Source organism: Myotis nattereri (assembly GCF_964212035.1).
Source record: "Myotis nattereri genome assembly, chromosome: 3".
Lineage (NCBI taxonomy): Eukaryota > Metazoa > Chordata > Mammalia > Chiroptera > Vespertilionidae > Myotis > Myotis nattereri.
The window spans coordinates 59,094,678-59,120,142 of record NC_138077.1 but is presented as its reverse complement, the minus strand read 5'-3'; the positions used below and the strand labels follow the sequence as shown (position 1 = coordinate 59,120,142).

General features: G+C 43.1%; 1 protein-coding gene across 3 annotated transcripts in view; it reads right to left on the bottom strand.

Annotated features, from left to right (window-relative positions):
• The window catches only part of POLQ (DNA polymerase theta), a gene marked incomplete at its 5' end in the record, with an annotated part of 114,114 nt that overhangs the window by 64,550 nt on the left and 24,099 nt on the right, over nucleotides 1-25,465 (bottom strand). For all 3 annotated transcript variants that reach the window (XM_081086877.1, XM_081086878.1, XM_081086879.1), the window contains 7 exons: nucleotides 5,977-6,220; nucleotides 8,750-8,874; nucleotides 9,773-9,966; nucleotides 13,270-13,412; nucleotides 13,718-13,922; nucleotides 16,139-16,281; nucleotides 23,060-23,272. In XM_081086877.1, coding sequence (XP_080943003.1) covers nucleotides 5,977-6,220; nucleotides 8,750-8,874; nucleotides 9,773-9,966; nucleotides 13,270-13,412; nucleotides 13,718-13,922; nucleotides 16,139-16,281; nucleotides 23,060-23,272 — 1,267 coding nt within the window. The remainder of the gene's footprint in view (nucleotides 1-5,976; nucleotides 6,221-8,749; nucleotides 8,875-9,772; nucleotides 9,967-13,269; nucleotides 13,413-13,717; nucleotides 13,923-16,138; nucleotides 16,282-23,059; nucleotides 23,273-25,465) is intronic.

Below are 25,465 nucleotides of genomic sequence, written 5' to 3'. Positions count from 1 at the left end.
AGGCCTGGTCAGGAGCATGCGGGAGGCAAAAAGTCCCAAATCCATAAGAAATATAAGAAAAAGATATAACCAGATAATCTATAAAGATATATTTAAATGTTTCTCTCACATCAATGTTTCTCTGTCCCTCTTAAACTCTCTCTAAAATCAATGAAAAAATATCCTCGGGTGAGGATTAAAGAAAAAAAAGCACAATATTGTTCATGAATTGACAAAAAGATAGTAAATTTAAAAAAATCCAGAAATAGACCTAATTACATATGGACATTTAGTATATGATGAAGGTGGCATTTCAAATCACTGGGACCAAGACATACATTTTTATAAATGGGAAACAGATAAATCCAGACCACATTACATACAAAATTAAATTCTAAATGTATCAGGAATCTAAATGCAAATTTAAAATACAAGAAAATGTGTGAATTCCTCTTTAATCTCACTGTACAGGAAAGCTTTCCAACTATGACATTCAGAATCAAGAAAGAAAAAATTATATAAAAATAAATCAATAGAAAAATAATAAAACTCTGTATTGGGTAACAAAAGTCAAAAGACAACTGATAAATTTTGAGAAAATCCTTGCAATATTCATATCAAATAAAGGGTTAAGAACCATAATCAATTTTTTAAAATGTATTTTATTGCTTTTTACAGAGAGGAAGGGAGATGGAGAGGGATAGAGAGTTAGAAACATTGATGAGAGAGAAACATCTATCAGCTGCCTCCTGCACACCCCCTACTGGGGATGTGCCCACAACCAAGGTACATGCCCTTGACCAGAATCGAACCTGGGACCCTTCAGTCCGCAGGCCGATGCTCTATCCACTGAGCCAAACCGGCCATAATCAATTTTTAAGACATTCTTAGAAAGGAGAGAAAAAAAGACCCAAATCCATAAGAAATATGAGAAAAAGATATAACCAGATAACCTATAAAGATATCTTTAAATGATCCTAAAACATGAAAAGATATGATACTCTCTTGTCATTGATGTTTCCATTTCTCTCTCCCTTCCTCTCTGAAATCAATCCTATCTAATAAAAGGGAAACATGGTAATTGGCATACGACCGCTACCCTTCCCATTGGCTAATCAGGGCAATATGCAAATTAACTGCCAGACAAGATGGCGGCCGGCAGCCAGGCAGCTTGAAACTAACATGAGGCTTGCTTGCTTCAGTGACGGAGGACTCCAACGTTCCCCGCCTGCCGCTGCAGGCCTCTGAGCTGCAAGCAACTATGTAACAAACATAGAAGCTAAACAAAACCCCAGAAACCTGCCGGGCTTCAGCCAGCAGGATCGCAACATTGTAAGCAAAGGCCAGTAACCTGCTTTCAGCAGCAGAGGCCTAAGAGCTGGAGCCAAGCCTCAAAGCTAAAGCTGGCCCAGAATAAAAAATAAAAAAAAAAGAAAAAAAGGAGCGGTTGGGAGCTTCAGTCACCCCCAGCCTGAAAACAGCCCTCAGCTCCTCACCCAGACTGGCCAGGCACCCCAGTGGGGACCCCCACCCTGAAGGATGTGTGACCAGCTGCAAACAGCCATCATCCCCTCACCCAGGCTGGCCAGGCACCCCAGTGGGGACCCCCACACAGATCCAGGACACCCTTCAGGGCAAACCAGCCGGCACTCACCCATGCACCAGGCCTCTACCCTATATAGTAAAAGGGTAATATGCCTCCCAGCACCGGGATCAGCGGAGCCGAGAGGCCTCCCGGCACCGGGATCAGCGTGACAGGGGGCAGCGCCCAAACCCCCTGATCGCCCTGCAGCTCTGTGTGTGATAGGGTGTGGCGCCCCAACCCCCACCCCCCAGGGGCCCTGCTCTGTGTGTGACGGGGTAGAGCCATAACCTCCCCATCGGCCCTGCCCTGAGTGTGAGAGTGGCGGCGCCCCAACCCCCTGATGGGCCCTGCTCTGTGCGTGACAGGGGGCTGTGCCCCAACCCCCTGATGGGCCCTGCTCTGTGAGTGACAGGGGGAAATGCCCCAACCCCCTGATTGGCCCTGCTCTGTGTGTGACAGGGGGTGGCGCCACAACCTCCCCATCAACCCTGCCTTGAGTGTGACGGGGATGGTGCCCCAACCCCCCAATCAGCCCTACCGTGAGCGTGACTGAGGGTGGCATCGAAACCTCCCGATCACCCTGCTCTGTGTATGACAGGGGGCGGCGCCCCAACTCCCCAACCGGCCCTGCTCTGAACCCGACCAGGGGCTGCACCTAGGGATTGGGCCTGCCCTCTGCCACCCAGGAGCAGGCCTAAGCCAGCACGTCATTATCTCCTGAGGGGTCCCAGACTGTGAGAGGGCACAGGCCGGGCTGAGGGACCCCCCTCCCCCCCGAGTGCACAAATTTTTGTGCACCGGGCCTCTAGTCCTATATAATAAAAGGTTAATATGCAAATTGACCCTAAAGGCTGAATGACGTGCTATGATGCGCACTGACCACCAGGGGGCAGACACTCAACACAGGAGCTGCCCCCTTGTGGTCAGTGCACTCCCACAGGGGGAGCTCTGCTCAGCCACAAGCTAGGCTGATGGCTGTGAGCACAGCAGTGGTGGTGGGAGCCTCTCCCAACTCCTTAGTAGCACTAAGGATGTCCAACTGACGGGGAGCGGGCCTCCAGGGGAGTGGGTCTAAGCCATCAGTTGGACATCCCCCGAGGGCTCCCGGACTGCAAGAGGGTGCAGGTCGAGCTGAGGGACCACCAACCGCCCAGTGCACGAATTTTTGTGCACCGGGCGTCTAGTAAAAATATATTTTAAAAACATATATATATATATATATATATATATATATATATATATATATATGTTTATGTTTATGTTTATATTTATATTTATATTTATATTTATATTTATATTTATATTTATGCCTAAACCAGCAGTCTGACATCCTTAGCACTGCAGCAGAGGCTGGAGAGGATCCTGCCACTGCCACTGCACTAGCCAGCCATGAGCCCGGCTTCTGGCTGAGCAGTGCCCCCCCTGTGGGAGCACACTGACCTTCAAGGGGCAGCTCCTGCACTGAGCGGGATTGGACCAAAACCAGCTCTCAGACATCCCCTGAGGGGTCCTGGATTGTGAGAGGGTGCAGGCCAGGCTGAGGGATTTCACCAGTGCACAATCAGGGCCAGGGAGAGAGGCAGGAGGTTGGCCAGCCACGGAGGGACTGCGGGAAGGCTCCAGGGCATGTCCGACCTTTCTCACTCAGTCCCGTTCGGCCAGACTCCAGCAGCAAGCTAACCTACTGGTCAGAACATCTGCCCCCTAGTGGTCAGTGCACGTCACAGCGAGCAGTTGAGCAGTCTTAGCATTCATTAGTATATTATGCTTTGATTGGTTGAATGGACGACCAGACAACTGGACACTTAGCATATTATGCTTTTATTATATAGGAAAGGAGGGGGAGGGAGAAAGAGAAACATTGATCAGAGAGAAACACTGATCAGCTGCCTCTTGCATGCCCACTACTGGGGATTGAGCCTGCAACCCAGGCAAGTGCCTTGACCAGAATCAAACCCAGGACCCTTCAGTCTGCAGGCTAACGCTCTATCCGCTGAGCCAAACCAGCCAGAGTGCCAAGACTTTTTTACCCTCTAATTACAAATAACTCTTCAGTCTTTTTTATTTCATGACCTTGATATTTTTGAAAAGTACTAGCCAATAACTTTATAGAATGTCTCTCAATTCAGGCTTGTCTGATATTTGCTTTTTATTAAATTCATGTTAGACATTTTTGATAAAGAATACTTCAGGAGCAATGTCTCTCTCAGTGTGTCACATGAAAAGGCATGATCTTGATGTGTCACTAATTTTGGAGACGCACAGCCATGACAATAACAGCCTTAGGATAATAAGAAGTTATTCTGCCCAGCCTGTGTGGCTTAGTGGTTGAGCGTTGACCCATAAACTAAGGAAGTCACCATTTGATTCCCTGTCAGGGCATATGCCTGGGTTGCGGGCTCAATCCCCTGTAGGGGCATGCAGGAGGCAGCTGATCAATGTTTCTCTCTCATCGATGTTTCTAGCTCTCTCTCCCTCTCCCTTCCTCTCAGAAATCAATAAAAATATATTAAAAAATAAAATAAAATAATTTTTAAAAAAGAAATGATTCTAAAATGTGTTAAACAATATTTTCCAGTTAAATTTTTTTAAATGAGTGCTGCCTTCTGATGACCCCTAGGAAGGGTCTTGTATGATGTATGGCATATGGTTACCACAGAGACATTCCACATCTAAACTTGTTTACCTCAGGAACTAACAGTACATACTCCTAAACAAGTATGTATATACCCAAAGATTCTGTAAAAATCAGAGGCTCCAGAGGAGAACAACACTTTTACAAGAAGGTTTTAAACCATACTCCAAATAGACTTTGGCCAGAGATACACCCCAAAGTGACAAAAATCACACATCAGTTGCTCTTCTGGTCTGGGTCAGAGGAGTGGCCCCAGCCCCACAGTTCCACTGAGTACTGCCCTAGTGGGGACTCTGCAGTGGCCTGGGTTACATTCCTCCCAGGGTTATGTTCTAAAACTCCGGACAATTCCATCCTTCGAAATCTAGGTAGAGGTAGCTATGCCCCTATAGCCATGCTGGGTGCAGCGCATGGGGCACCTAGTCCCACAGGAGCCATACCTGGGGGTGGCAGTGGAAGGAAGGCAGAGAGCAGAGTCACAATGTGAGGTGGCACAGGGGGCAGCAAGGCTGCTCCTTTAAATATGCCCTATCCCTTCTCATGCATATTACAAGTTTCAGAGCCTGTATCAGGCCTAAATGGAGTGTGAGGAAAGAAATACTAAACTGGAAATGAGACTGATGCTTTTATAAATTTTGAACAAATTCTTAATAGCTGAAAATAAAACCCTTAAACCTATAAGTTCCTAAATATCAATAGGATCTGGCTGAGGTTTTATACAAGAGTGAGTTCAAAAAACAGTGGTTGAGAAATTACTTAAGCTATTCCTTGATTATATATACACTGAGTGGCCAGATTATTATGCCCGGCCAGATTATTATGACTACCCCATCAGTACAATGAAGTGAATTAATTATGCAAATAATAGTAATAATAAAACCTTGAGAGTATTTGCTTAGGAAGTTTACAATATTCAGTATTTTTTGGAAGTGTCAATGAAGTACTGATGGGGTGGTCATAATAATCTGGCCACTCAGTGTATGCTGAGTGCAGACCATCAATAACTTGGTTACCCACATGTACACAATAATCAAGGAATCCTACTCTCACAATTATTTTGAGGGACTAGTGTTCCAAAGAATATTCAGGAGGAGCACATTTAAAAAAGTATCTATATCTATATCTATATCTATCTATATCTATATCTATATCTATATCTATATCTATATCTATATCTATATCTATATCTCTCTATCTATATATATATATATATATATATATATATATATATATATATATGTTGTTTTTTTATTGATCTCAGAGAGGAAGGAAAAGGGATAGATAGATAAAAACATTAATGATGAGAGAGAATCATTGATCGGCTGCCTCCTGCACGCCCTCTACTGGCGATTGAGCCGACAATCCAGTGACCTCCTTGGTTCATAGGTTGACACTCAAGGACTGAACCACATGGCTGGGCAAGAGAAGTACATTTTAAAGTGCTCTTGCCTAAAGAAAGTCTAATGTGAGCCCTAAATATGTTTTGAAAATCTAAATCCATCAAAGCACTAAGCATTGATACCTTACCTTTACTCAATTTTTCTAGGGGAGAATTATGATACTTTTAGAAATGTCTTTTAAGTCATGAAATATTTTAAAAGTATAAAAAATAAAAAGTAACCCTAAAGGGGGGAAAAGTAGCCATGTTTCCTTCCATTTACACCAACTATGTCATGATATTATCAAAGAGAAAAATATTTTAATACAGAAACTATTATTTACAAATTGAAATGATTTTTCATTTAATAACTCTCTGCAGACAGGGGGACTCTCTTACCTTTTAAAAGGCACAGCATTTCTCAGAACAGTCTCCACCTCAGCAATATTTGCTCTGGCCAGATCTGCCACAGTAAGAAAGCCGGAAGCATAGAGGAATCTGGCTCGCTGGGCATTAAGTAAGGACACCCGGATAAGATCACACAATTCCCTCTGGATTCCAAACGTAAGACGCTTCTGAAATTGGGAAAGTAGTAGTTCCATGTTGTGCCAGCCCAGGCGGTTGGAAAACACTGTAATCATCCCTAGAATATGCATAAAATATTTATTAAATTAAAAATTCTTTATAGATCAATTCTCTATTTCTTTAGATGTACTTTTGTTTCACTGTTTCCTTTTTTTCCTGGAGAATTGTAAAGTTTAACAGGCCCATGGTGTAAGTTAACAGGAGAGGAGATATATGTTAAGGGCCTAGCTAATTAGCCAACAAATGTGCTAAACACATTAAATGTCATCTTACTTATTCTTTTTAAAAAAACTGATTTCAGAGAGAAGGGGAGAGAGAGAGAAAGAAACATTGATTGGTTGCCTTCCAAAGGTGCCCAGACTGGACCGGGGATCAAACTCACAATCCAGGTATGTGCCCTGACCAGGAACTGAACCCACCACCTTTCGGTGTATGGGATGATACTTCAACCAACTGAGCCACACTGGTCAGGGCAGGCTCATTTATTCTTTTTATTTTATTTATTTATTTTATTCTTTATTGTTTAAAGTATTACATAGGTCTCCTTTTCCCCCCATCGACCCCTCCCCAGCCACTCCCACCCCCCAGGACATGCCCCTACCACCCTAGTGTCCATGTCCATTGGTTAGGCCAGTGGTTCTCAACCTTGGCTGCACATTAGAATCACCTGGGAATCTTTTTAAAATTCTGATTTCTGGGCCTCATCCTCCAGAAATTCTGTTTCTTTGTTACTAATGTTGTGACCCCACCCCATAACAAAGAAACAGAATTTCCGGAGGATGAGGCCCAGAAATCAGGATTTTAAAAAGATTCCCAGGTGATTCTAATGTGCAACCAAGGTTGAGAACCACTGGGTTAGGCTTATAGGCATGCATACAAGACCTTTGGTTGATCTCCTACCACCCACATGCCAACCTACCCTGCCTTCCCTCTGAGGTTTGATGGTCTGTTCAATGATTCTCTGTCTCTGGATCTCTGGATCTATTTCTGTTTATCAGTTTATGTTGTTCATTATATTCCACAAATGAGTGAAATCATGTGGTATTTATCTTTCTCTGACTGGTTTATTTCGCTTAGCATAATGTTCTCCATGTCCATCCATGCTGTTGTGAACAATAAGAGTTCTTTCTTTTTTTTACAGCAGCATAGTATTCCATTGTGTATAAGTACCACTGTTTTTTAATCCACTCATTTGCTGATGGGCACTTAGGTTGTTTCCAAATCTTAGCTATTGTAAATTGTGCTGCTATGAACATATGGGTGCATATATCCTTTCTGATTGGTGTTCCTGATTTGTTGGCATATATTCCTAGAAGTGGGATTACTGGGTCAAATGGGTGTTCCATTTTTAATTTTTTGAGGAAACTCCATACTGTTTCCGTAGTGGCTGCACCTCATTTATTCTTAATCATGTCCTTGACATTTGAAAAAAACTACGGCAGAGCACATAACCACAAAACAAAAGCCCTCACCCGAGTTCAGTCCTCTCTTTCAATCTCTCTTTTTTCCTTTCTTTTTTTAAGGAAGAGAGAACCCTTAAAAATAGGTAAGGGACTCTTTCCGCCTAGAGCAGCGGTTCTCAACCTGTGGGTCGTGACCCCTTTGGGGGTCGAATGACCCTTTCACAGGGGTCACCTATGACCATCGGAAAACACATATATAATTACATATTGCTTTTGTGATTAATCACTATGCTTTAATTATGTTCAATTTGTAACAATGAAATTGGGGGTCACCACAACATAAGGAACTGTATTAAAGGGTCGCGGCATTAGGAAGGTTGAGAACCACTGACCTAGAGGAAAATAAGAAAGCTGATTTAAATATTCAAGGGCTGTGAGCACTTTAAAAAGTGAATCTCCCATTGATATTTCCTTCAAAGAAAGGTTGCCAATTCAATAGGTAGACAGTCTTGAAATAAAGGTGCCAGAGCAGCCAAGTGCCAAGTCATTAAAAAAATCACTTCCCTATGAGAACACTAACCCTCAGGCACCCTGAGACATTTGATGCCAGTGAATTGAAGGGTGAGTTTCTCCTTCCTTACTACCTCCCAAACCCATCGTTCCCTCAGTATTCTTTCATATATGCACATACCTTCACAATATGCACACTCTCCAGCAGCCCAGGGTTTCCTTCCGAATGACTTGGTAAAATCAGATCCCTAACTTTCCTGTTTGATTAGCTTATGGAATATGGGTTTAATTTTATTAAATAAGACTCCCGTTTCCTTAGACAAGAAATAATAATTTAGAACAGTCCGAAGTGCAGAAATCCCTTTCCATTTGCCATCCTCCTCAATAGCAAGTATTAATCAGTAACTAACTTAGAAAAGGGAGATCACTGAAAATGTTGTGTCTGTTTCTTCTTGCAGTAGCAGGCAACAGGAAAAAGAAAAAAGAAAAAAAACAGAAAACAAAAGGTGTCCTGATGATGTTAGGAATTATACAAAATTATGGCTTAACACAATCCCCTCAATTTTAGAGAAGCCAATAGTAAAATGGAATTGAGGGAGGGGGGAGAGAGAAGTAATCTTAATTTAACCTCAAACCACAGTCTTAAATAAATACAGAAGTCCTTGTTTACTGACCTGCATAAACAGCAGCTGACTGTTGTAAAGATTGAACCTGCCCACGATTGCATCCATATTTCCGATTAATTTCTTTTAAGGGAACTTCACTGATTAAATCTAACAACACGAGACTGGTAAAAAACCTGGAAAGTAAATCACCAAAATAAGATAAGAGATCACTTTTATCTACTATAAAGGTATAAGTAAGTAAGAACCAAAAAGGCAAGAGAGAAGATTCCTAATAAGATATAGGATTAGAGGGCGAAGGCTGAGCTCAATGTTTGTAAAGTAAGTTCTGAAATATATTAGTATTATAGCATAGAATTTAATATCTTCACAACAAAAAGATTTTGTCTATGGTTCAATACCGCTAACTAATTTCAAAAAATAAGACTTGTTTCAAGAAATGTAATGGCACAAAAATTTAAAACAACATTTGATACACAGTTATATGGTTATATAACCATATTTCAATAAAATGACAGAATTTGAATATAAAAAACAGTTTTTATTTGAAAGGCAATAGTGCCACAAATTATCTAGGTATATGAATCCTTACAAAACTTATATTTGACTATGTTATAAATAACATGCTAGAGACTAATGCCTTAAGAAAAAAATAGTTGTAGTATATTTCAAAAAAGCTAAAAGCCTATACAATTTCCCAGCTGAACCTTAAATTTTTTTCAGCTGAATATTTTATTGGCTTTTCTGTAGTAGTAATGAATCACTTCCATGGCTGTCAGGAGCATCCTTCCCTAAAGCATCCTGATTCACATTTTCTTTAAGAGGAGGAATTAATTAAATGTTCTACTATAAGAAGTATTCATATATAATGGCTTCTAAACTACAAATAGCAAGGGAGAAACTAGTATATTAATAAATTCAGTACATACTAGTACAGTAAATTAAAAAAATTTACTATATGGAGTCAAAAATTTGATTTTAATGACAATGAAAGTGACTACAATAAACTGAACATCTACTGCATATTTAATACTGTATTAAATACTAGGAAGTTGCAGGCTCCTTGATACTTACCTTTTATGGATGGCCATTTGCCGGTGTTGTCTCTCAGTTCTGGCTACTACTTTTCCCTTCACACAGCGAGCCAAGAACCCTTCTTCAACTCCCACTAGCTCTGCCACCCGTTTCATAGAAGTTGGCAACTTCTCCCATAAACAGAGAAATCGATACCAATCAATAGTAGTCCAATCCTCAAACATAGGTGTAACCTGAAGGAAAGAAGCATCATCATTAGCTAAAACTATTGATTACAAAAGGAACAAGTACATAAAAATGTCATATTAAAATCAAAAGAGTATACTAATAATAGAGGAATATGTAAATTGTCCAGGATGCCATCACAGTAATAGTAACAACCGAACAGCAGGCTGGCAGGTTGTGTCGAGCAACAAGGCCAGCAAGGGGGCTAGTGAGGGACAACCAAACAACTGAACAGCAGGCTAAGTGGCGCAACCAGGCCAGCAGGGGGGGCAGTTGGGGTGAACAGACAGGCAGGGGAAGAATTTGGGGGTGACCAGGCTGGCAGGGGGGGCAGTTGGGGGTGACCAGGCCAGCAGGGGGGCAGTTGGGGTGACCAGGCTGGCAGGGGGGAATTAAGGAGTGACAAGGCTGGCAGGAGGGGGGGCAGTTAGGGGCAACCAGGCTGGCAGAGGGGGGCAGTTGGGGGTGACCAGGCCAGCAAGGGGGGGGGGGGCAGTTGGGGGTAATCAGTCAGGCAGGTAGGTGAGCAGTTAGGAGCCAGGAGTCCCGGATTGTGAGAGGGATGTCCAACTGCCAGTTCAGGCCTAAACTCACAGTCAGACATCCCCCAAGGGGTCCCAGATTGGAAAGAGTGCAGGCTGGGCTGAGGGGACACCCCATACATGAATTTCATTCAGTGGGCCTCTAGTTTGAAGATAAAAACTATAAATGTGATAATACCTCATCCTATATAATGAAAGAGAAACATGTAAATTGACTGTCCCTCCACTACACTCACCAGCCTATCAGGAGTGAGTGTGCAAATTAACCCAACAAAGATGGCGGGTTAATTTGCATACACAGGTGCCAGACGGAGAGCAGAGCAGGAGAGCCAGCAGCTTGGGGGGACATGGCTCCCTCGATCGCTCCCCCAAGCCACCGGGCGGAGCGCAGAGCAGGAGAGCCAGAGGCTTGGGGGGACATGGCTCCCTCGGTCACTGGAAGCAACCAAGGGAGCCATGCCTCCCAAGCTGCCAGGCGGAGAGCAGAGCGGGAGAGCTGGCAGAGAGAGGAGTGGCTTGGGGAACATGGCTCCCCAAGCTGCCAGACGGAGAGCAGAGAGGGAGAGCTGGCAGCTTGGAGGACTTGACAGAGTGGGAGGCCGTGGGATGGAGACAGAGAAGGAAGGGAAAACCAAGAGCACAGGGAGCACCAGGAATTCTGGGAATAGTTCTGGTGGCAGCCCCAGGGCCTAAAGAGGAAGCCCAGAGCACAGGGAGCACCAGAAATGCTGGGAACTGTAGTTCTGGTGGCAGACGGATCTCCTAGACCAGGGGTGGGCAAACTTTTTGACTCGAGGGCCACAATGGGTTCTTAAACTGGACCGGAGGGCCGGAACAAAAGCATGGATGGAGTGCTTGTGTGAACTAATATAAATTCAAAGTAAACATCATTACATAAAAGGGTACGGTCTTTTTTTTTCAATAGTTTTATTCATTTCAAACGGGCTGGATCCGGCCCGTGGGCCGTAGTTTGCCCACGGCTGTCCTAGACACTAGAGCAAAATGAGCCTGGAGCAAGTTACTGTTGCAGTGGGGGTGAAGGGAAAGCAAAGGTGAGAGACATAAGTAATATCAGAGTGTCTAGGAAAAATTAAAGAAAAGATATCCTAAAACTTCCAGGAAATCTCCACCAATGAAGCAAAGAAAAAAAAAATGCCACTATTATTCTGTGAGCAACAAACCAAACTGGGTTGGAGGTCTCAGACAATGCACTCATATGACTGCAAAGACAGACAGAAACTCCCAGATTGGATAGGGCTCCCCTGAGGGCTCCCAGACTGGAGAGGGTGAAGGTCGGGCTGAGGGACCCACCCCCAGAACACGAATCTTTGTGCACCGGGCCCCTAGTCTATAATAATAAAAGGGTAAAATGCTAATTAGACTGAACGTCCTTCTGGCATCATTCCAGACGTCCTTCTGGACAAAGCTGGGCTGGAGCAAAGCCCAGATCCCGGGTGCCTGGTGGCAGCAGCCAGAGGGAAGAAGTCCAGGTCCCAGGTGCCTGGCAGCGGTGGCCGGAGGGAAGTAGCCCAAGTCCTAGGTGCCTGGCAGCGGCAGCCAGAGCAAACCCTGGGTCCCGGGTGCCGGAGGGAAGCCGGTGTTGGCAGCCGAGGGAAGGAAGGCCTACTCTTGCATGAATTTTCATGCATCAGCCTCTAGTCTATATATATATATATATATATATATATATATATATATATATATATATATATATATATATATTTATATATATATATGGCAAGCAACTGGAACAACAGAATGACCAGAACAACCAGTTGCTATGACGCGCACTGCGGCAGCCAACAGGCCTTATTGGGGCCCCAATCAGGACCCCCACCCCAATCGGGGGTGGGGTCAGCCAGCCAGGAGGTGGTGCAGAACATGGTGGGTGTCAGCAATGCATTGCAACCTGGAGCCAAGGGTGATGAGGGACAGAGGTGTGGTGAGAATATAGGGTGTCTGCTGAGCTCGCTCTCACTCTCGCTACCCTCCACCAGGATGCCAGGGCTTGCACGCCAGGAAGCCCCCCACACTCAGGTGCCTGGTGCCCACGAGGAGCCCGCCCTGCACCTGCGTGGCCTCTTCTGGGTGAGCCGGGCTGCAGCCACTGAGACTGCAGGGGCTGGTCAGGCTGCCTGTGGGTTCACACAGGAGCACTCTGCCCGCCCAGTTTCTGTCCACGCTGCACCCCAGCCCACGGCATCTGGCCACGCTCACTGCATCTCCGTGTGGGGACTCAGCACTGTGACTCAAGTGGAGGAGGGCGCATGGGGGTCAGGGGACCCAGATGCTGCCCACAGCCCAGAGGTCAGCTGGGACCTGCCCTACCATGCCAGACGCTCGCACTTCGATCACCGGCCAGGCCCAGGGACCGCACCCATGCATGAATTTCGTGCACAGGGCCTCTAGGTATATAAGAAGGGGGATGGAAATGGCATGCAGGGGGTAGATATGGATATCAGACTTCACTGAGTATTCCTTTTGACAATAGTTCTAACTTCTGAATCACATTAGAGTCTTAAATATTCAAATAGTACATGCAAACTATAAATTTTTCATTTAACTTAAACATAAATGTATATTAATTTGCCAGTAGTTTGAGCTGGTGTCAAGGCCTTTTCATTTGAGTGTTGAGTCTGTTCATTAGAATTTACCATTGCTTTCTTATCAATACAAGATGTTTTCTTAGGATATCTTTGATGTTCAAGAGTCTACATATTTTTTTCTCCCCATTTTCACCAATATGAAAGTAAAGGAAACAGAACTTACCAGGTAGACAATATGCAGATCATTCTCTAAAACAAAACCCTTCATCGCTCTTTGGAGGTCAGCAAAAATATCTAAAGTATCAGCTGGAGAAAGTGAGGAAGAAAGAGTTGCCGACCCAAGATGTGTTGGATGATACACTTTTCCTAGTTTGGGGGTGGGGAAAATAAAAGATCAGATGTTGAAAACAAAACAACACAGTCTTTTTGTATTCTGTAATTAACCTTTTAGGCTCTGATAAATTTTACAAGCAGAATCTTGCCCAATGCATGGATTCTTTAGGAGCGGGCTCTATTTGAATTGTCTGATGTTTCTGAACACAACACTGACTTACTAAAAATGAGTTGATACACTCCTTGAAAAATTAATTTCCTTTTATTAATCAGTCACACACATCTAATTCACTAAAGATGAAAAAGTGAGTGAATTGAAACTAAGAAGTCATAGTTACCTTCTGTTCCATCACTAGCTTCAGTAGTCTGGATGAATTCATTTTCTAGCAGCCACATTACACAGGACTCAATTGCTCCAAGTTGAACAGGATCTTGATTTTTCTGAATTCCCCGCTTCCCTTCTCTCATACTTGCAGCCAAAAATGTGCAAGAAGCATAAGTCTGCATATCTTGTGATGTACTTGCCACTCCACCAACTATTATCTGATACAAGAGGTTTGAAATTTTCTGTAACTTTTTAATAAGATATGCAGGCCCTCATGATATAAAATAAATGAAGTGATTTTTGTTCTCTTAAAATGTTATCAGCATCTTAATGTAGAGACTTTTTACTAACTCCTCCATCATCATTCATTATAAATGTAGACAACATCTAATGACAACATGAAAACTTTTCCAGAAAAGTAGACACATTTTCTCATCAATGAAAATAAGTGAATCATTATCTATCTGAAATGTGGAAACTAACAACATATATAAAGGATGTTGTGATGGCTCATGGCCAACAATCAAAACAATTCTTCTCATTCTTCTTTCTGAAGTATGTGGGCATAGAGAAATGCTAGTATTGAATACTTCCTAACCAGAAGAAGGGTTGGGAATAGGTGCAGAAAAAGATGAAGTCAGGTGTAGCAGGTTTGGCTCAATGGATAGAGTGTTGGCCTGTGGACTGAAGGGTACCGGTTTTGATTCTGGTCAAGGGCACATGCCCAGGTTGTGGGCTCGATCCCACTGGGGGGGTGTGCAAGGTGCAGCCAATTGGTGATTCTCTCATCATTTATGTTTTTCTCTCTCTCTCTCCTTTCCTCTCTGAAATCAATAAAAATATATTAAAACAAAAACAAAAAGATGAAGTCAGTGCATCTTGCAGGTACCATTTTCCTACAACTATTCTATTATATATACTGATTTGCCCCTTGCCTTCTTTCTCTTAACGCATATTGGAAGCATAACAAATCATCCTAAACAGAGTTATCTCAGTTTTTCCAAGATTTATTTAGTATTAATGCTATTTTGGTTGTTTCCAGTTTTTTTGTTATTACCAATAGTGTCATAATAAACATTCTTGTACATTTATTTTGACATAATTTCACAAATAAATTCCTAGGTAAAATTCCTAGATGTAAATCTGCTGGATAAATGGCTATGTACATTTTTTAAAATCTTACTAGGTATGAACAAGTTGTCCTCCAAATAGTTATAGCAGTATATGAGAGTGCCTACTTTTATCATCCTTACCAATCTGATGTTAACAATTCTTTTCTTTCTTTAATTGAGAGATAAAGCAGGGTCTGAGTAAAGGCATCAGTACCCCAGCACCACTACTAAAGTCAATAGCAAGACATGCATGCTGATATATGAATAGAACACTTTTCTGGATGAATTAATGAAATATTTAAAGGGGGTTACCTTTGAGGACTATGAGCAGGAAGTTTTATTTTTCACTTTAAATCTTTTCATACTGTTTGAAACTTGTAATCATGTGTATTTGTAATTTGGTATTATTTTAATGTCAACAGGTATTATCTAGATGGAGAAACTAGGGTCCATTTTTGTCACCTTTATTCAGAAAATAAATAAAATCATATATAAAAAATAAAAAGAACCATCTGGTATGTGGATTTTAATGCACTGTTTTGAAATGGATTGATATAGCACTAGCTGTATTAAATTCCAGGAAATCTATATATATAAATGCCTAAGCAGCCATTCAACCATTCGACCAGTCGCTATGTCACACACCGACCAACTGGGGGCAGATGTTCAATGCAGGAGCTGCCTCCTGGTGGTCAGAGCACTCCCACAGCAGAAGCGTCGCTCAGCTTACTGACAGGCACCAGACACTGGGCATATGGCTGGTGAGCACCGCTGCAGTGGCGCAAGCCTCTCCCGCAGGCACTCCCCCTGCACGCCCCTTCCCCATCTGGACCGGAACTGGATCAGGACCAGCATCAGGACTGATTGGGCGCAAGCCTGTGGCCACTTCTCAGTCATGGGTGCCCTGATATTGCCCTAGGACAGGCGTGAGGAAACCATAGCGAAGCAGCAGTGAGCATATTGAGCGGCAGCAGTGGCAGGCACAGTGGGGCCAGGATGAGCAGGAGAGACATGGCGCCTGGCCCGGGCTCGGGCTCCAGCTCCTCCCTGGCCGCCTGCCACTTCGCACACTACTATATCCCTCAGGGGATGTTGGACTGCTGGTTTTGGCCCAATCCCTGCAGGCCACGCTGAGGGACCCCACCGGTGCACGAATCCGTGCACCTGGCCTCTAGTAACTTTATAAAATAGAAGAGATTCAGACTTGGAAAGGCTATAAATAATCTCATAAAGAAAGGCAAGCTAAGATTTTTCACATATAAAGTTCTACCATTGAAGTATAGGTACAAAAGAGCAAGTGGTAATTTAGCGAACAGTCTTACCTCCAGAATAGCTCTTATCATGCTCGGAGTTACTTCTTCTCCTTCTCGTCTTCGCAGACAGCTCCGAACAGGTTTTAGAGATCCCTGAAGTAAAGCTATGCCTTTTGATTTCTCAGAGTTCTTACAAATTAAGATACTCTCACCTATAACCAAGAAAATCATATGTTTGCAAAATCTCAACATATTTCCGTAAGATACTGACTAAAAAGAACTTAATTGGCTTATTTGTTTTAAAGAAAATAATAGATAGTGACTGTCATGGTCAAAAAATTATTGCTAATGTTTTATTTTCTGAACTTTGGATTGTAGGGGATCAGAATATATATGCCACACTAAAATATGCCACTTTCTTCATATTAAGAATTAAAATTTGACCTGAAGGTAATTGGAAAGTAGCAAACACAGAAAAAAAGCTCTTTGCCCTCTTTCCATTAGCTTAGAAGCAAGACATATATTTTTGCTCACTTTGAAAATTATGTAATTGTCTAACCACTATGCTGTACATGTGAAACTAATATAAATAATATTGGATGTCAATGGTAATTGAAAAATAATTTTTTTTAACTTAAAAAAAAAATGGCCCTGGCCCTAGTTGGTTTGGCTCAGTGGATAAAGCCTTGGCTGTGGACTTAAGGGTTCCAGGTTCAAGTCCAGTCAAGGACATATGCTTGGGTTTCAGGCTCAATCCCTACTAGGGAATGGGCAGGAGGCAGCCAATCAATGATTCTCATCACTGATGTTTCTATCTCTCTCTCCCTTCCTCTCTGAAATCAATAAAAATGTATATATTTTTAATGGCCTTGGATTGTTTTCTCAGTGGTTAGAGCTTCAGCCTATGCACCCAAGGGTCTAGGGTTCCATTTCCCATCATGGGCATGTACCTCGATTGCAGGCTCAATCCCCAGCCCCAGTTGGGGCACATGCAGGAGGCAACCCATCAATGTTTCCCTCTCACATCAATGTTTTTCTTTCTCTATCTTTCTCCCTCTCTCTCTCCCTTCCTCCCCCCGTCCTTTGACTCTATTTAAAAGCAATGGGGAAAACATTCTCAGGTGAGGGTTAAAATAATAATAATTTTAAAAATAAAATAAAACCCTTAAAGGTCAATTGGGTACATGGCCAGTCAGCTACAGATTTTATATTCCCCAGCTTCCATTGAAATTGAGAAAAGTAATCATGTGACTAATTGTATGTGAGGAAAAATACTATGTACATCTTCTTTTTTAAAAATATATTTTTTATTGATTTCAGAGAAATGAGAGTGAGAGAGAGAGAGACAGAAACATCAATAATGAGAGAGGATCATTGATCATCTGCCTCTTGCACGCCCCCCTACTGGGGATCGAGCCCACAACCCAGGCATGTGTCCTTGACCAGAATTGAATCTGGGACCCTTCAGTCCACAGGCCAACACTATCCAGAGCCAAATTGGTATCCATCTTCTTAAAAGGGCAGAACATGTTCTTTACTTACTCATCTCTCCTTCTGGATGTCTAAAATGCAGATGTGCTGACAAAGACTAGAGTAGTCATCTTACACCATGGGATAGAAACCACATTGCTGAACATGGAAAAACAAACTAGAAAACTTGGTCCCTGACACTGGCATCACACTATCAGCTCCAGACTGTACTGATATATGAGAAGAAATTAACTTCTACCTCGTTTAAACACTTGTTATGTTGGCTTCTGTTACATCAGTAAACTTATATTCTAACTAATCCAGTCACTAATAAGTTATAGTCAATTTTTATTATTTGTGGTAGTTATGTTCTGTAGTCACCACAAAGTGAATTAGGGAATATTGAACCATTGCTCCTAGGGGAGATACAGGGCTAGCTTCCTGCAAGCCTAATCCTATCTAATAAAAGAGAAACATGGTAATTAGAATACGACTGCTACCCTTCCCATTGGCTAATCAGGGAGATATGCAAATTAACTGCCAGCCAAGATGGCGGTCGGCAGCCAGGCAGCTTAAACTGAACATGAGGCTTGCTTGCTTCAGTGACGGAGGACTGCAACATTCCCCGCCTGCCGCTGCCGGCCTCTGAGCCTGCAATTTGAAACATTGTAACAAATATAGAAGCTAAACAAAACCCCAGAAACCCCGCTTTCAGCAGCCGGGATCTCAGAGCTGGAGTTGATACAGTGTTTTGAGATTATAGAACCCAAACAAACCAGATACCTGCTTTCAGCAGCAGAGGCCTCAGAGCTGGAGCCAGAGCTAAAGCTGGCCCAGAAAAAAAAAAAAAAAAGAAAGAAAGAAAGGAGCGGTTGGGAGCATCAGTCACCCGCCAGACTGAAAACAGCCCTCAGCCCCTCACCCAGACTGGCCAGGCACCCCAGTGGGGACCCCCACCCTGATCCAGGACACCCTTCAGGGCAAACCAGCCGGCCCCCACCCGTGCACCAGGCCTCATCCTATATAATAAAAGTATAATATGCCTCCCAGCACCAGGATCAGCGGAGCCATGAGGCCTCCCAGCACCGGGTCAGTGGAGCCGAGAGGCCTCCCGGCACCGGGATCAGCATGACAGGGGGCAGCGCCCAAACCCCCTGATTGCCCTGCGGCTCTGTGTGTGACAGGGGGCGGGGCCACAACCTCCCTATCGGCCCTGCTCTGTTTGTGACAGGGGAAGGCGCCCCAACCTCCTGATCAGCCCTGCTCTGTGCCTAATAGGGGGGAGCTCCCCAACCCCCTGATCGCCCTGCGGCTCTGTGTGTGACAGGGTGCAGCACCCCAACCCCCCCACCCCAAGGGCCCTGCTCTGTGTGTGACGGGGTAGAGCCATAACCTCCCCATCGGCCAAGCCCTGAGTGTGAGAGTGGCGGTGCCCCAACTCCCTGATCGGCCCTGCTCTGTGGGTGATAGAGGGTGGCACCCCAACCCCCTGATCCACCCTGCTCTGTGTGTGACAGGGGGCAGTGCCCCAACTCCCCTATCGGCCCTACTCTGTGAGTGACAGGGGGAAGCTCCTCAACCTTCTGATGGGCCCTGCTCTGTGCGTGACAGGGTACCAAGCCCCAACCCCTGTGATGGGCCCTGCTCTGTGCATGACAGGGGGCAGCGCCTCAACCCCCTGATCGGCCCTGCTCTGTGTGTGACAGGGGGTCGCGCCGCAACCTCCCCATCGACCCTGCCTTGAGTGTGACAGGGGGTGGTGCCCCAACCCCCCAATCGGCCCTGCTCTGAGCCCGACCAGGGGCTGCACCTAGGGATTGGGCCTGCCCTCTGCCACCCGGGAGCAGGCCTAAGCCAGCAGGTCGTTATCTCCTGACGGGTCCCAGACTGCGAGAGGGCACAGGCCGGGCTGAGGGACCCCCCCGCCCGAATGCACAAATTTTTGTGCACCGGGCCTCTAGTTTTCAATAAAATCTTGTCTTAAGTATGTTTCTGTCTAAAGAGACCTTATTTAATATGTGCTATTGATTTATTAATATTAAACTCACAGTCAACAGTACTATATCTCATGGCTGAACAAAGCTTATCTAATACATTTATTTCCCCTATACAGCACATCATAGCCTTTTTGCACTTAGGAACACTAGATAATAACTTTATTTCAGCATTATGCTTGAGGGTCACATTAAACAGTTAAATCACCAAAAAGCCCAAAAATGTAAGACTATGGCACTAAATAGACCATGAAAAGGATGCTTGTTTACAGTGTGAGAGCCAAAGCAAGAAGGTAGAGAACCATGTGTGCTTCCAGACATTCAAATTCTTCATGGCTCTGCACCTATCCATGAAAAGTCCAACAAGTGTTGATTTTGGGGTTATGAATAAATTTGAGTAAGTAAGCAAATTCATAAATATGAGATCCACTAAATATGAGGATGACTGTATTTAGGGACCTTACATGGCAAATCAAGTTATTCTAAAACTCACTTCCTCGGTATACTGCCCAGCTTTTTGTGCCCAGAATATCCCACCCATTTTCCCATTAAGATTGTCCCTTTTCTCCTGGATATGATAATTTCACTTCAATAGCCACAGAACTGTTTGCCTATGTATTTGAAATTTGGTATAATGTTGAAGTCAATAAACTACCTCTTAGAAAAGAAAGATAAAGTAACAGAATGTTCCTCCAAATTTGTATTTATTTATCCTTATTATTGAAAGTATTACAGATGTCTTTAATGTTTGCCATTGTAATTATGTGTTTGTTGTGGGTCTTTTGGGTTCATCTTCTTTGGGATCTCTGTGTTTCCTTGGCTTGTGTGACTTTTTTCTTCACCAGGTCAGGGAAGTTTTCTGTCATTATTTCTTCAAACAGGTTTTCTAGTCCTTGCTCAACTTTTTCTCCTTCTAGCACCCCTATTATGCAGATGTTGTTACGTTTCTTGGTGTCCCAAAGCTCCCTTAAAGTCTCCTCTTGCTTTTTAATTTCTTTTTCCAATTGCTGCTCTGAATAGGTATTTTTTTTCCTACCGCGTCTTCTAATTCGCTGATTTGGTCCTCAGCTTCTTCTAGTCTACTGTCGAATACTTCCAGGATATTCTTTATTTCAGCTATGTCACTCTTCATTTCTGCTTGACTCTTATTCATTGTTTTAACCTCTTTTTTCATGTTGGTATAATTCTCATTAAGTTTCTTATAATGAGTTGCTTATAGTTCTCACTAAATTGTTTGCGCACCCTTAAAGAATTCCTTTGAATTCTTTATCTGAGAAATTGCTTGCCTCTATTTCATTTAATTCCTTTTCTGGTGACTGCTCCTTTTATTTCATTTGGCAGTTCTTTCTTTGTCTTCCCATTTTAGCTGTCTGGTAGTCCAGAGTACTGCATGAGGCAGGCAAGGTCATGGGGTGGTTCCATGTGTTCAGAAGTGACTGATTACACCTGGTTGCAATGGTGGGTCCAATCTTCTGGTGACGCTTGATTAGGTTCCTGGTCACTGTGGCAGGTCCATGCACCCAGAGGCATCAGGAAACATCAACTGGGTAGTGTCAGGTGGCAGGGCCATTTGTACAGGGGTGCTGAGTCAGGCACAAGCAGTTGAGGTGGCAATTCCATGCATCTTAGGGCATTGGGTCATGGTAGCAGGGCCAGGCACACTATATCAAGGTGGTGGGGGCCAGCTGTCTAGGTGCACCGGGTTGGGCATGCTGGATAGGGCAGCAGGTCCCTATGTCCAGGTGGGCCAAGTGTCAAGGTGACAGGGTAAGCTGGATGCTGCTGGTGGAGTACTTCACTGGTGGAGGGGACAACTAGACACTGCTCTGCTGGTGAAGAGTGCCATTGGGCAATGCCCCATTAGTGGAGGAGGCTGGCTGGACTAGGTGCTACTCTGCTAGTGGAGGATGCAGGCCAGGCACTGCTCTGCTGGTGGAGGGGGCAGGCCAGGTGCTCCACTCACAAAGGAGGAGGACTGGGCAACCCACTCGCCAATATGGGGGGGTAGGTGGGGCACTGCTTGTCAAGGCAGCTGGGGGGTCTGCCAAGGCACACCAAGCTGCTATGTCTGGTCCGTGTTCAGGGGGCTTTGGGTACCAGCATTGGGGCCAAAAGCATTTGTCTGTGGCCTAGGAGCACTGGAGCAGGGCTGCTCCTCACAGCCTCCTTCCTGGAGGACCCTTTGGAGAGAAGCACGTGGCCAAGCAGCACATGGCAGCCAGTAACTCCTCTGCCAGGAGCATCAGAACCCGCCCAACTCCCCCCACCTCCCACCCCCACGTCCCACACACAGAACACTCATACACAGGCACACTCTCACCTATTCACACTCTCACCCTCATTCCAGTCCTGACCTCCACCATGTTCTGAAGTAGATATCCAAAATTTCTTTAAAGTTAGAAGACTCAATTCAGTCACACCCAGAATAATGTAGGATGTTAAAAATAATATATATATTGCGTATTATTATAAATAATTATTATTATAATAATAATATAGTGATTTTTAATTCCTCATTGCTTAAGACAAAACTTTCATTAGGACTGCTGGTAACATTATTATTACTTGCTGATGCAATGTAAGAAGCTGAAAATGTTTTAGAGCCAGCACCAATTAAGAGAAGATGGAATGTACAGTTCCTATTCCCAAAGTGTGAGAGTGCTTCCCAGCTCTCAGCATCACTATTTGAACTCTCTCTTAGACCTAAACAGAACTAATAACCATGAACATTACTCCTTTCACCCTGGCAAGTATGGCTCAGTTGGTTGGAGCACTGTCCTGTACACCAAAAGGTGGGTTTAATTACTGGTCAGGGCACATACCCAGGTTGTGGGTTCAATCCCCGATGGGAGGCAACCAATCAAAGTTACTCTCTTATATCTATGTTTCTCTCTCTCTAAAATCAATTTTAAAAAAGAAAGAGTCCAGTTGGAATAGCTCAGTGTTTGAGCGTCAACCTATGAACCAGGAGGTCATGGTTCAATTCCCAGTCAGGGCACATGCCTGGGTTGCAGGCTCAATCCCTAGTATGGGGCATGCAGGAGGCAGCCAATCAATGATTCTCTCTCATCATTGATGTTTCTGTCTCTCTCTCCCTCTCCCTTCCTCTCTGAAATCAGTAAAGATATATTAAAAAGAAAAAAAAAAAGATAAATTGGACTTCATCAAAATTAAAGAAAAAAAAGAAAGAAAATTACTCCTTTCATTAACACTAAATAGTAGACTATACTGAAAATTAAAAATATTTTAGTTACTGTGATAATTCACTTGACTAAGATAATACTGAATCATTTCACAGTATATAATACAAAAGAAAATCTTAATTCTACCTTAGTAGAAAATCAGTGGTTGACAATATATGAAAAATTACTTAAATTATAAGTATTAAGTAAATCCAAAAGGATGACATTAGTGCATTGGATAACAAACACAGCATAATGAGAACCGGGTTGCTAGGGACTAATCAAATTTCAAGTAGAACGACACTGTCCATCTATAATGCTATTGAAATTAAATTCAAACTCACCTACTGTGTCTACTCCTTTCCTGCCAGCACGACCAACCATCTGCTTATAAGTAAGAACATCTAGAGTTCGACCACTGAAAATAGGAGTCCGAATAATTACACGATGTGCAGGTAAATTCACCCCAGATGAAAGAGTAGAAGTTGCTGCCAAGACTCGAATCTGACCTTGACGGAAGGCTCCTTCAATGATATCCCTCTCCTCAAAAGTAAGACCTAAAAAAAGGAAGTTACAATAACATGCATAGATGGACCTTGAACAACACAGGAGTTACAGGCACAGACCTCACACACAGTGGAAAATCCATGTTTAACTTTTGACTCCCCCAAAATTCCTACTGCTGACTAAAAGTCTTACTAATAATATAAAGTCAATTAACACATATTTTGCATGTTACATGTTTTTTATACTGTATTATTACAGCAAAGTAAGCTAAAAATAAGAAAATGTTAAGAAAATCATAAGGAAGAGAAATACTTTTATAGTACTCTACTATATTGATACCATAAGTTTACATCATCTATTTACAAGATGAATTGTCTGTCAGTACCTATATCAATATTGTCTCATGATACAAAACACTGTAGATAGTATATGTATTAGTAACACTAGACATCAAAAATGAAAGATGTGTCCAGCCAGCATGGCTCAGTGGTTGAGCACCCTATGAACCAGGAGGTCACAGTTCGATTCCCAGTCAGGGCACATGCTTGGGTTGCAGTGTGGAGTGTGAAGGAGGCAAGTTGATCAATGTTTCTCTCATCATTGTTGTTTCTATCTCCCTTTCCCTCTCCCTTCCTCTCTGAAATCAATAAAAATATATTTTAAAAAAAGAAAGATGTGTAGCTCAGTGGTTGAGCATCAAACCATGCACCAAGAGGTTACTGGTTCAATTCCCAGTCAAGGCACATGTCTGGGTTGCAAGCCGGAGGCAAGCCAATCGATATTTCTCTCTCATCAATGTTTCTATCTCTGCCTTCACTTCCTCTATCTCTAAAAATCAATAAAAACATATTTTTTTAAAAATGAAAGATGTGAAAAAGAAACTCATTTATTTACAGATAACAATTCATGCTCTGATAATAAAGCAGCAGCAATACAATTGTTTGGTGGCAGTCTATGACTATACTAGATAGTCTAGTCTGCACACTAATAAATGAACCGTTACAAGATTTTTATGGCATATAGTAACAGACATATTCATAAGACAGTAGAAACACTGTTATAGTTTTTTTAAACTGATTACCTATGATAATAGCCTGATACACATTAGCATATTATACAGTAATGTAATTTTTAAAGCAGTTATAAAACAGTAAGAAAACGAACACATTATTAATTTTACATTTTATGTCATTCATCTTATGCCTATATAAGGACAGGCTATCATTTTAATACAAGTCTTGCTCATGATGAATAATTAGGCAATGAAGATGGCCCAAAAATGTCTCATACAGTTCCTGCCACACAGTTATTATATTTTCACATGAAGACACTCACACACATACATAACAGATAAGTTTATTCAATGTATGGCATGATAGTTATTTACTACTCATTAAGTGGAAGTGGATCATCATAAAAGTTTTCAATCTCATCATCTTCACACTGAGTAAGCTGAGGAGTGGGAGACGGAGGAGGGGTTGGTCTTGCTGTCTCAGGGGTGGCAGAGGCAGAAGAGGTAGAGGAGGTGAAAGGGAAGGCAGAAGAGGCAGGCACACTCAGAATAACTTTACAGAAATACATCATAATTTCTGACTTTTTTGCTTTTCATTTCTCTAAAAATGTGTCTCTATGGTACCAAGCCTTCCACTGTCTGCTTTAGTTTCAGGGCCCACACCACAGAAGGGCCCATGCTGTAAAAGAAGTCAAAGCAGTCTTAACAACTGGGACCCTTCTGCCAGGTGTCTAACGGCAGTTTGTTTCCTGGCACTGCTTCTTTATGTCTTCTTCATCTTCTGGCATTGATTCGGAAGCACTCATCTCCACCAAGTTATCTTCTTCAAGATTTGTATCTTGAAACTCTTCACTACTCCCCCCGCCCCTTTTTGCCATATTCACAATCTCTCTCATGGTTTCTTTGATTGGATCTGTCATAAATCCTGTGGAGTCATGCACAACATCTGGACACAGCTTTCTCCAGCAGGAATTTATTGTTTTCAGGTTAGATGGCTTTCACAAATTTCTCTGTAACAATAGCATCCTTAGTGGTGTGATCCTTCTAGACTTTCATGATGTTCTCTCAGAGTTCTCTTCTATAGTGTTGACAGTTTTCTCCATAGAGTACCATGTGCAATGAGCCTCATAGATCCTTACTATCCCTTGATCAGCAAGTTGAATTAGAAGTGTTGTGTTTGGGGGGCAAGTAGACCACAACAACCCATTCAGTGCTGAACTCATGAGTTTCT